Below are 12,138 nucleotides of genomic sequence, written 5' to 3' on the forward strand. Positions count from 1 at the left end.
AATAATGTTTCTTATACTGAGGTGCCCATTTGAATGGATAAACCAGAATTAGGCATTGGGGAGAGGTGTTGCTAGATATGATACATTTCGAGAATTTCAGGAGGAAGAAATGGATTAAACAACAATTCTGAGGCTGCACTTGAAAGTCAATTGTTTAAAGCCGTTATCACGGGTGTCACATGAGACGCTGGGTGGGGAAGTCTAAGGAACCAACTCTCCCTACCTGCTCTGGCCAAGCCTGGACTGGGCCGTGGGCCATTCCCTGGGCTTGCCAAGAGGACTGTTCTCTCTAGCAGAGGGAGGAAATGAGGCTTAAGGGATTTTGAGTTCAGCGTGAGGTTTAGGAAACACCAGAGCTGGGGGAGAATGAATTTTGGGGAACACCATGTATGAGGCAATAAGGGTGGGGATGGGGAGGCAAAGGTTTGGGAAGATTACGTTGGGAGGTAAATTTTAGAAGGAATCAGGTTCAGGGAGACTGTTGTGGGGAAATGAGAAAGCTCCCAAGAATCTGCTACTAAATTCCTATGTCCTTAATATGGATTTTGGGGGGACTAGATTTTTCTTTTTCAGTGGATTTTTCTTGATTATAAAAGGATACAAAGTCACTGTAGAGAACTTATAAAATGGAGAAGAGTGTAGGAAAGAAACATATCCACTATTACAATTTTTGTGCTTTCCTTTTCTTCAACACATTGGTTTACATATCTGAGATCATACTTGATATGTAATTTTGTATCCTGCTTCTTTCAGTTAACATTACATCATAAGTATTCACCTATGCTATTGTAAATTCTTCCTTAAAGACTGCCTTTAATCATTGCATAATAGTCCATCATATAGGTAGCACACAATTAGCCACCTATTCTCTTTTTTTTAGATGTATGTTTTCAATATTCTGCTATTATAAATGACATCACAGGGACTATTTTAGAGAATATATTTTTATTTTCATTTCAGAATATGCCTTTGTGTGTGTTCATAAAACTGGAATTGGTACTTTTGAAGGTTGGACAGCTTTTCAAAAGTTTATTAGTCATCAACAGTTCCACTTTTGTGAAATATTATGTCCTTTGCTTATTATCCTTGGAGGTCTTATGATTTTAAAAAATTTTATGCATTTTTAATGTATTGGGGGATATTTATCCTTTTTTAAAATTTGTTGCTCATACTTTTTGTTTAGGAAGCAGGATAAAGTCAAACTCTGGAGTCAGACAGACTGGCATATGAAATATGACCCCACTACTTCCTTGCTCTGTTGTCCTGGGCAAATTCTGTAAAATGGGGATAAAAATAGTATGTAGTCTAAAAAATATAGGAATTGAATCCATGTATGTGACTGATATACTTTAAGTGCCAGTAAATGAAAACTACTATTATCACCTTCTAATTAGGAATTTTTTTTAAAATAAGCAGAGGAAAATTTGACATATATATATATATATATACTTATCTATCCATTTCTTTAGTATTTCTTACATTACTTTTATGCTGTTTCTCACCCAGAGATTATATGACAATTTAAACTATTTCCCCCTACGTTTTAAAATTAACTTTATTTATTTTTGGCTGTGTTGGTTCTTCACTGCTGCATGCGGGCTTTTCTCCAGTTGCAGCGAGCAGGGGCTACTCTTCGTTGTGGTGCGTGGGCTTCTCATTGCGGTGGCTTCTCTTGTTGCAGAGCATGGGCTCTAGGCGTATGGACCTCAGTAGTTGCAGCACATGGGCTCAGTAGTTGCAGTGCATGGGCTCTAGTTGTGGCTCGTGGGATTAGTTGCTCCTCAGCATGTGGGATATTCCCAGACCAGGGATGGAACCCATGTCCCCTGTATTGGCAGGTGGATTCTTAACCACTGCACCACCAGGGAAGTCCTATTGACTTTTCTTTCTCAAGTTCTTGAACTTGCAAGAGTTTTGAACACTTTGAACTAGTGCAAATAGCAAGGACTGTGCAGTTAGAGCTATATCTAGCCTGGGTTCACTGTGTAATCCCAAGCAAGTGGAGGTAAACTGCTGTCAGGTTTCAGTTTCTTTGTCTGTAAAATGGGCTTAGTGAGCTGTTATGAAAATTAAATTAGCTAGGTCACACACCTGAAAAGCATCTGTCACATGGTAGTCTCTTAGTAAATTATCCCTCTCTAAACGCTTTCTTTCCTACTAGACCACTTGAGGAAGCTTCCTCCTAGCCCATAACTGCTTCTCCACTCCTTAGTTTCCCGCCCTGATTGCCTTGTTCCTTTCCCACAGAGGCAGGTCCGAGACCGCGGGGTGACCCGATCCAAGGTGGAAAAGGCGCGGCCGCCTACGGTTCCGGTGCCGCAGGTGGACATAGTGCCTGGGCGGCTCACTGAGGCTGAGTGGATGGCGCTCACGGCTCTCGAAGAGGGCGAGGAAGTGGTGGGGGACATCTTGGCTGATCTGCTGGCCCGAGTCATGGACTCTGCCTTTCAAGTCTACCTGACTCAACAGGTGGGCCTGGATCCTTGTTCTCCAGACCCATCTCCCCTCTCCCTGACCCCTCCCTGCTGGGCTGAGACCCTTTCTCGCCTCTGCAGTGCATTCCATTCACCATCAGCCAGGCCCGGGAAGCCATGCTGCAGATCACCGAGTGGCGCTTCCTGGCCAGGGACGAGGGAGAATCTGCAGTGGCAGAGGACCCCACATGGGGCGAGGACGAGGAACCCTTGTCTTGCACGACGGACGCCTGGGCTCAGGGATCCGTGCCCGTGCTACACGCGCTGACCTCGGTGGGGCTGGAGGAGACCTTCCAAGGCGAAGTAAGCTCAGCCCCCAGCTACCTCCCAGCTGTCACCGCCGCCCCGGCCGCGTCTTCGATCTCCTCAGGGCCTCACTGGACTGCTCCAACCTCCTCTCTACCCTTTCTGACGTCTCACCACTCACCCCTCACGTCCACCCTGGTGCATTTCCCCAGAACCAAGAGAACGTGGACCAGATCCCTTTAGGAAGATCGTGGATGGATACAGGCTCTCAGGAGCGGATGGAATCTTGGGAGCGTCCTCCTGAACTGAGAGTCACCCCGGGCCCCCTACCCACCCCGGTCCTGTTTCAGGAGACAGGGCCCAGGGGTCCTTTAGAGAAACTGGACGACCAGGCGAGGGGCCACCTGTTTGCAGTCGGATCCTTGAACGCGAGCAGCCAACCGTCGGAAGAGATGGCGCCCGCCGGCAGTCCCCACCGTTCTCTGGAGCTGTCCTTGGTAGCCAGCCCTCAGGCCTCTGTCGAGAGGGCACAGCCCCTCAGCTCTCAGTTCTCGCTCGAGGACCTCTACTATTCCCAGCCGCAGCCGTACGCGGCTGGAGACCGGCCGGAGCTCAAGGAGGAGAAGGTGCCCCGCATCCCCTCGGTCGTGTCGGTGCCCGGCCCCTCTGCGGGCGGCCCCACCACGCTCAGCCCCTCCGGGGGGTTCCAGCCGCAGCAGCCCGGGCGCGCCGATGCGCGGCCCAGCGCGCTGCACTACAGAATGGGCCGCAAGGCGGCGATGGCGCGCCTGGACCCAGCGCGGCTGTCGCGCCACTGGGTGCGCCCGCTGGCGGAGGTTCTGGTCCCAGACTCCGAGACGTGCCCCCCTGGAAGCCTACCGCGGGCGCCAGCGGGGCGAGAAGACCGAGGCCCCAGCCGGACCGCAAGCCTCCGACCCCAGCGTCCGCGTCTCCCCGTCAGTGTTCTTTCCTATCGCACCTGGCGTTCCTTTCCGAGCCTTGGGACCCGGCCCCAGCCTCCAATTCCCTACTTTAAGTTTAGGCCTACCGTCGCCAGGTTTTGGTTCAAAGCTGCCCTTCGCTAGTCCCGGGCTCCGTTTTCTCGCCACACACCCGGCGCGCCCCGACGTGGCCCGCAGCTCCAGCCCCAGACTATGGCCGGGTGCCAAGTGGCCCAGCGGCTGGGAGGGGGAGGGCGAGTTGCTGGGAGAGCTATGGGCTGGCCGCACCCGCGTACCTCTCTGCAGGGCCTGGACCCTGGGGACGGGGAGAACCAGGATCCTCACAAGTGGCTTCATCCCGTGCCCCGAGTTCTCGAGGCCAAGTGCCAGGTGATGTGGAAGCCCATGTTGCTGCCGGAAGCACTGAAGCTGGCTCCTGGTGTGAGCGTGTGGAACCCAGCCACCCAGGTGCTGCTAAGCTCTGCTGAACCTCAAAAGGAGGACAAAGAAGGTGGCACCTCTCCTCCACCCACACAGGCGCCCCAGAGCCCCAGGTGACCGTGGCACAGCTAATGAAGAGCTCAGCCCCCAAAATGTGGTCACTCCCCTCCAAGCGCCTGCCCCATTCTGAGCCCTGAACCTCAGGCAGTGTGAAACCTACCTTCCTTCTGTCTGCTTGCCAGAAATAAACACCTGAGTTGCCTTAAGTATTGGCCTGATGTTTGTCAGTTTCTTCCAAGTGTGTGCTCTCGTGAACTGGAGTGGTCTAGAAGAATATAGAACACTGACTCCAGGGAATAATTCCATTACACCCTTAGGAGACCCTGCTTTAGGGCCAAGGTGGCTCCCCAGCAGAGGCATTCTGGAGAACCATCCCCATCCCCACAAAGGAGCAGACATAAGGGTTCCAAGTGGGGTCTGCCTCAGTTTGGAGAATTTATGAGTCTCCTTCCAGTAGGGGAAGAAGGGGATGGCCCCACTTAAGCACAGAGTGATTTGAGACATGAGGAGCTCTGTCAGTTCATCTTAGAGTGCAAACCCAACTTTCACTTGGAGACACATTTGAGCCTATGCAGGGTTTAGGGAAACCTGGACTCTCTTGATCTTTGACTTGGACCAGCAATGGAGTGAGGCAATCAGATAGCTAGGGAAAACAATTTAAGGAGGAATTCACTCTCAGTTTCAAACGGGATGCTCAAGCACACCCACGAGTGAGTGCCTCCTTAAATTTTGTGCCTTATGCTCCACACCAACCTCTTGCCTAGTCCTACTCAGCTTTGACTAGTCCGTCCCCACCCTCCCATGGGCAGCACTTCCAGTGGCAGACCAGACTTCTCTGCTATGTCCCTGTGGTCTCTACTCAACACCCCAGTCTGGGGTCCTGGCTCTGTCCTCCTCATTCTGGTCCTCCTACTTAGACTAAGTGTGCAGGTCTGGCATAAGTTGTATCTTTGGGACCTCCAATGCTGCTCCACGGATTTGACTGGGAAGATAGCAGTGGTGACTGGGGCCAACAGTGGTGAGTGCTCCTCCTGCCCTGTCACTTCACTAAGGGCCTCAGCCTCCAACAGCCCCAACAGGGAGGGCAGGGAGGAGGACCAGCACCCACTGTCAGAACATTTGTCTCCCCCCGAACCCGCCCCCCCCCCACCACATTGCCCTTTAGTCACTCCCCAGACTAGCATACTTTGAAGCTGCCCTCCCACAGGCATCGGGAAGGCTGTGTCCCAGGAGCTGGCCCGCCGCGGGGCACGTGTGATCCTGGCCTGCCGTAGCCGGGTGCGTGGACAGCGAGCCCTGGCCGAGATACAAGCAGCGTCAAAGAGCAACCGCCTCCTGCTTGGTGAGGTGGACCTGAGCTCTATGAACTCCATCCGAAGCTTCGCTCAGTGGCTTCTGCAGGAGTACCATGAGATACATCTACTGGTTAACAATGCTGCCGTCTGTGGTATGTGCCTTGATTCCTTCCCCTAAGCACATTTCAGGAACCTCCTTTCTAGCTCAGGGACCCCAAAACAGGCATCCTCCAAGCCTAACCTGTACAGACCATGGAAACACTGTAATTCAGACACTACCCTAAAAAGCCTACCTTAAGTTATAGCCTCAAACTTCATTGCCCCCATCTCAACACATCCATGCTCCTGTGGCATTTCTACTGAACCCAATACGTCCTCCCCAGACTTTGTCTCCCTCAGGGTCCTCACTCCATCACCCACCACCTATGTTTTCATCTCCTCCCAGGATTCCCCACTACACTTACCCCAGAGGGCCTTGATCTCACCTTTGCCACCAACTACACTGGGCCGTTTCTGCTCACAAATCTGCTCCAAGGTAAGGAAGGATGGGTGCTTACCTTCTGTGCCACCCCCACTTTTCCATTCCCCCGGCATTTTTGTGCTTACTGTCTCCCGTGGTCATCTCCTTTCCCTTGGCACCCAGATGCTTGCTGAGCAATGACCCAGCAAGCATCTGGGTGTACACAGCAGGGAACCCACCTGGCAACAGTCAGGATTAGGAGGCCGGTAATGGAATCAGTCAGCCCCAAATACAACCAGCAAGAGGATGTAAGATCTACATCCCACCTCTCTTTCCCCCAGCTCTGAGTTCTAGCCAGACTAGTAGTCAGTCATCTCAACAAAAGCTTCTTGACGGTGGTATTAGGCTACTAGAATTAAGGAGGTTTGTATTCTTCCCAGGGAGGGGAGGGATTGGGTGACAGGCACATTCTCTCTAACATTTTCTTTGGCTTGTCTAATAGCCTCTTTAAAAGAAAATTAATTTTTTGGTCAGGTATTACATGTCCAAAGTACAAAAGGGTATGCAGTAGAAAAAAAGAAAGACAGACAGAAAGAAAAAGTCTCCTCTTCTCTTGGAAAATCAGCTACCCATTCCCCTCCTGGGAGGCAACTACTGTTGCCAGGTCTCATGTACCCTTTAGTGGGTGATTAAACTAGCCCCAACTGGAAAGTGAACAAAGAGCAAGGCCAAACCCTATGCATTTGTAAGTATAAATATTTCCCCCCCTTTCCAAAAATTATAACATGCTACAATACCCTGTCTGTACCTTGCTTAGTAATAGTTTCTTAAACTGCCTTCTCTCCCATCTTGCCTTCTCTAATCTATTCTCCCTTCTGCCACTTCTAAGAAATCACCTTTCATCATATCACTTTCTTGCTTCAAATCCTTTGAAGGAACTCTGTGCTTTATATAATAAACTAAACTGCTTCTCTCTCCTTAAAAGACCCTCTGCAGGCTGAGAGTCTCACCTCTGCCTTTCCCAAACCCACACCCTTGTCTCCAGCCAGACAATCTGTATCTCTTGGGCCACACTCTGTTTTTTAATTCTGGCTGTGCTTTTGCACATGTATTTCCCTCTATCTGGAATACGCTTTCCCATCTCTTTAGCCTGTCTAACTTAATTCAGCTGCCAACACTCAGCACAGATATCACTCGTGCTGTGGATCCTGCCCTGACACCTCTGCCTCCCCCAGCCGTCCCCATTTACAGGACTCCCTTAGTCCCTGTACACATCTCTGTTCCTGCACTGCATGAAGATCAGTCTCCAGCTAGGTTGTGAGCCCCTTTGGTCTTCATGTCACTATGTCTGCAAGTTTGGAGTTCACTGTCCTCTTTAAGAATAATCTTCTCTCCAACAAAGTTTGGCTAAATACCTCCTGCTCTAGTTTTCATTTGTGATTCTTCATTTAAATGGGGGGATCAAAATCGTTTTAGCATTTTGAAACAATAAGTAAACTCATATGTGACAACTACAATTTTTTAAAAAATAATTTTATTTATTTATTTATTTTGGTTGTGTTGGGTCTTCGTTGCTATGCACAGGCCTTCTGTAGTTGTGGTGAGAGGGGGCTACTCTTCGTTGCAATGCATGGTCCTCTCAGTGCGGTGGCTTCTCTTTGTTGCGGAGCACTGGCTCTAGGTGCACGGGCTTCAGTAGTTGTGGCACACAGGCTCAGTAGTTGTGGCTCACGGGCTCTAGGGCGTAGGCTCAGTAGTTGTGGCGCATGGGCTTAGTTGCTCCGCAGCATGTGGGCTCTTCCTGGACCAGGGCTCAAACCCATGTCCTCTGCATTGGCAGGTGGATTCTTAACCACTTCACCACCAGGGAAGTCCTACAACTTTTGATACTTTATATAATCCAGACTTTTTTTGTATAGTTAGGAACTCTTTTTTTTAAAATTTACTTGTACCTGTTCTATTGATAGTAATTTTACTTTCACTCTTTTGGAAGATAGTTAAAATTAAAAAAAACCCCACACCTTCCCAAATATTTCTGCACACATTTCTTTTCCCCCTAAACCTAGCACCCATATGTCCTTAGCACCTAGCGTGGTGTCTGCCATAATACAGGGTCCTAGTGAATAACTGTGGAATGAATAAGTAAAAGAATGAATGTATGAATGTGTGAAAGACAGTTTTCACAGCATTTCGAGCCTCTCCTTCCCCTTCTTAGCCATCAGCAAGATAAAAATATAAACAAGGATTAATTAAATTAGCTCCAGCTGGCAAGTGAAAGAAAAAGCAAAACTCCACTTTTACTTTAGGCAAAAAAAAAAAAAAAACAATCCACTAAAATAAAACAAGAGGAAGAGCATTAGGAAAACAGCTAATAAAAATGAAGTCTCAGTTCACATTATGCTGTGCCTCTCCTGGGCGCCTGCCTGGGGACCCACTGACTCTCTCCTGAAAGCCTGGGATGGTCCGTGTCCTCCTGGAGTCTCATGGAGAAGCAGGTTGGGGAGTGGGCATGGGAATTTACTCTAGTACTTGGATTGAAGGTGTGTGGTCCTCTCTCTACCCAGGGGCCCTTCAGCGGGCAGGGTCAGCCCGGGTAGTGAATGTGTCTTCCTTCCGGCAAGCACATGGGTACATTGATGAGGAACATCTGATAGGGGCTGGTAGACCTTTGACCTTCAACCAGAACTATGACTGCAGCAAACTTCTTTTGGCCTCATTCACTGGGAAGCTTGCCCAGAGACTGCAAGGGACAGGTAACTGCCTCTGACACCCCCTACTCCTCCACTCCCAACACTACCTCCCAACACTTCCCATCTCATTCCAATATATTCTGGCCATATAATACTCCCAATATCCCCAAGCCAGCTGTTAATATCCTCCATTTATCATCTGTGCACCCTATGTTTCTCTCAACCCCATCTTCATATCTCCCTTCGTCCTTTTCCAACTCTCTCATCACCTACAACTTCCCTCTCCTCCAACATCATCCAACATGTTCCCCCTCAAGATCACCCAACACTTTCCAATACTTATGTCTCCTTACTGGCTCAGATATCACCGTTCATGTAAGTTACTAAACACTGACTTCCCTGGCACCACCCCCAGGTCTCTTGTCACCTCTACCCGACAGATCTGAAAGGATCCTCCTCCCCTCATTGCACATTGCGGAACCACACTTAACCCTTTCTTCCCAACATCCTCCTCTCACTTCACTTTGTACTACATGTGTCTCACCCTCTCAGGTGTGACTGTGAACTCTGTGGACCCGGGTGTTGTATACACGAAGATAATGAGGCATTTCTCTTGGCCATATCACTTCCTCTTCTGGCTCCTCAGCTTCTTCTTTAAGGTGGGTAGTGGAGGGTGGGGCAGGGCTCTGCTGCTGAGTGTCCTTTACTCCTCTTCTTCCCCCGTGTCTCTACAGGATAGCAAACAAGGTGCAATCCCAGTCCTCTACCTGTGCTTGGCAAAGGAGCTGGATGGCATTTCTGGAAAACATTTTAACAGTTCCTGTGTGATAACTCTTCCCCCTGAAGCTGCTCGGGATTGTCATGTGGCCCAAAGCCTCTGGAATACCTCAGTCCGACTAACAAACCTAGACAAGGTGGACTGATCTTCTGTGACCCCCGCCCTAACTAGCCACCCTCTCCTTGACTCCCAGCCCTTACTCTGATTATGCCTTCTGTTTGCTGGCTCCAAGGATCAATCTCTTTGTCCAGTATAGTGACCACTTCCTCTTCCTGTTGGTTCAGGGGCGTGAGAGCTCAGATCAGCCAGGGGACAGTTTCAGCTTCTACTTACTGCTAGTACTTTGATAGAAGTGTTCATGTCTTGGGCACTAGGATCTCCAAACCTACCGAGTCCCATGTTGTGGTGATGGGGAGTAAGACCCCTTTTGGCGGGTATTAGATGTACCAGTAAGAGGGGAAACTTCTACCTGTGCCTCTTGGTTCCTGGCCTTGGGGGAGACGGTACCACATAGTGTCCTCTGGATTAAGGCATACGCCACATCCTGTAGGACAGCATCCCAACTTCATAGGGTGTTGTCTCCCAGCTGGTACTGTAACTGAGCCTACAGGTAACCATTCCACCTTTCTATCAACCAGCTGCTCCTGGGTGCTGAGTCATGCAATAAGGTCAGTGAATTCTGAGCGTGAGAGCGCATTGCTTCTTTTAAATCTACATAAAGCTTGGAATCAGCTTTTCAACTTTCACATACACAAACCTTGTTGGGATTGCACTACATCTACTTGGGAGGATTGAAGTTTTCATGGTAATGAGTTCTAAACGTGAGCAAAGTGTGCTTTTGTCTATTTAAATCTTCTGAATATCTTTATAAAATTTTGAATAATTTTACCCATAAAGCTCTTGCACAAGTTTTATTATATTTAATTCCAGATACCTTACTTTTTATGCTATTGCAAATGGTATTTTAAAATTTGTGTATTAATCATACATCAAGCAACTTTATTAAGTTATCTAATTCTGACAAGTTATCTGTAGACTTTTGGTTTTTCCACATAGAAAATCACACCATCTGGGAATAATAACATTTATTTCTTCTCTTTCAACTATTATAAATTTTATTTCTTTTCCTAGACCTTAATTGATTTTCTAGTATTAAACCAAACTTGCATTTAAACCAACTTTGTCAGAGTGTTAATTTTGTATACATGGCTAAATTTAGTATACTCACGTTTTTGCTTGGAACTGTTTATTCATAAATGAGATTGGCCTGTACTGTACTTTTCCTTACTTATATTGCTATTGTCTGGTTTTGCTGTCATGGATAGATTCATCTTATAAAACAAATTGGGAATTTGTGTTAGTCTAGGGACATTATATGAGAAACAGATGCCAATTAATTGAGGATTAAAGGTACAAGAAACTTGTACAAATGGCTGTGAGAGAAAGTGGGGAAGAAGCAGGGAGACCCACCAGACTGATACAAGTCTGACCCTGAATAAAGGAGAGAAGGTTGGTTGGGAGCATCTTAGAGTGCAGTGGGATGATTTTTCCTTTTTTTGGCTGCGCTGTGCACAGGATCTTACTTCTCCAACCAGGAATCAAACCTGCAGCCCCTACAGTGGAAGCATGGAGTCTTAACCACTGGACACAGGGAAGTCCCGATTTTTCCATTGTTAAACTCCCTCTCTAATATACAATCTACTTCTGTTCTAAAAATTTTAACCTGCATTTTTTTTTTTTTTTGGGCTGTGAGGGGTTTTTGTTGCAGCACATGGGCTTCTCTAGTTGTAGAGCACAGACTCTGTGGTTGCAGAGTGCGGGCTTAGTTGCCCTGTGGCATGTGGGATCTTAGTTCCCCAACCAGGGATCGAACCCGTGTCTCCTGCATTGGAAAGCGGATTCTTAACCACTGGACTACCAGGGAAGTCCCTTAACCTGCATATTTATTTATTTTATTTTATTTTATTGGCCGTGCCACATGTGGGAGCCTGGGGTCTTAACAACTGGACCACCAGGGTAGTCCCTGCATATTTATTTAAAAGCTTTAATCAATATCTTTATTCTTCTTTCAAACAATACATAGAGCTTAGAGTTCTTTAACATTAATCATTCTCTTTGAATTCATATGATTTTGTAACCCAATATTCTAATTATATTGTTATTTCATTAATTTCACAAATCAGATATTTTGTTATTTTAAATAGTTGATATTTGTATGGATTTACCCATACGTTTAGTATTTTCTTTGCTCACTCTTCTTTCTTGCGTCTCAGATCTTCCATCTGGGATTATTTTCCTTCTACCCTGAAGTACATCCTTTAGAAGTTCCTTTCATGAGGATTTGTGGTAGACAGAATTCTAAGATGGCTCCCAAGATCCCTACCCACTTGTGTACACATTCTCTATAATCTCTTCCCCCTGGGTGTGAGGAGATCTCATGAACATGATAGAATTTTACTTCTGTGATTATGTTATATATTGGGTTAATGGGATTTGCTGATGTAATTAAAGTCTATAACCATTTGGCTTTGTATGTGTGTGACTGAACAATATTTATTCGTCTACCATACTTTTCTTCAGATCTTTAAATTACATCTTTCTACATTTGAGTTCCTCAAAGCTTTCCACGGTCTGTGTCATTCATTAATTTATTCATTAAATGATCTTACATTTAATGAACTTAATTTATTAAATGAATAAATTAATGGAGTATCAACTGATCCAGGCATTTTTCTACAGTAATGAGCAAAACA

The 12,138-nt window shown here is 47.1% G+C and overlaps 2 protein-coding genes across 2 annotated transcripts; both read left to right on the plus strand.

Moving 5' to 3' along the window:
- Positions 1-2,576: 2,576 nt before the first annotated feature.
- On the plus strand, positions 2,577-4,369 carry C14H2orf81 (chromosome 14 C2orf81 homolog). Its single transcript, XM_065891412.1, is given in 5 exon segments — positions 2,577-2,777; positions 2,933-3,577; positions 3,579-3,959; positions 3,962-4,187; positions 4,190-4,369. Coding segments are annotated over 5 exon segments (1,548 nt in total). The 5' UTR covers positions 2,577-2,591; the 3' UTR covers positions 4,300-4,369.
- A 626-nt stretch (positions 4,370-4,995) lies between these two features.
- Positions 4,996-10,554, plus strand: LOC136134120 (retinol dehydrogenase 12-like). The gene is made up of 6 exons (XM_065891586.1): positions 4,996-5,180; positions 5,370-5,609; positions 5,903-5,992; positions 8,482-8,670; positions 9,160-9,266; positions 9,342-10,554. Exons 1-6 carry the CDS (start codon positions 5,003-5,005, stop codon positions 9,528-9,530), a joined length of 993 nt encoding a protein of 330 aa, XP_065747658.1. The 5' UTR covers positions 4,996-5,002; the 3' UTR covers positions 9,531-10,554.
- The last annotated feature ends 1,584 nt before the right edge of the window (positions 10,555-12,138 follow it).

This window comes from Phocoena phocoena, chromosome 14, assembly GCF_963924675.1.
Source record: "Phocoena phocoena chromosome 14, mPhoPho1.1, whole genome shotgun sequence".
Classification (NCBI taxonomy): domain Eukaryota; kingdom Metazoa; phylum Chordata; class Mammalia; order Artiodactyla; family Phocoenidae; genus Phocoena; species Phocoena phocoena.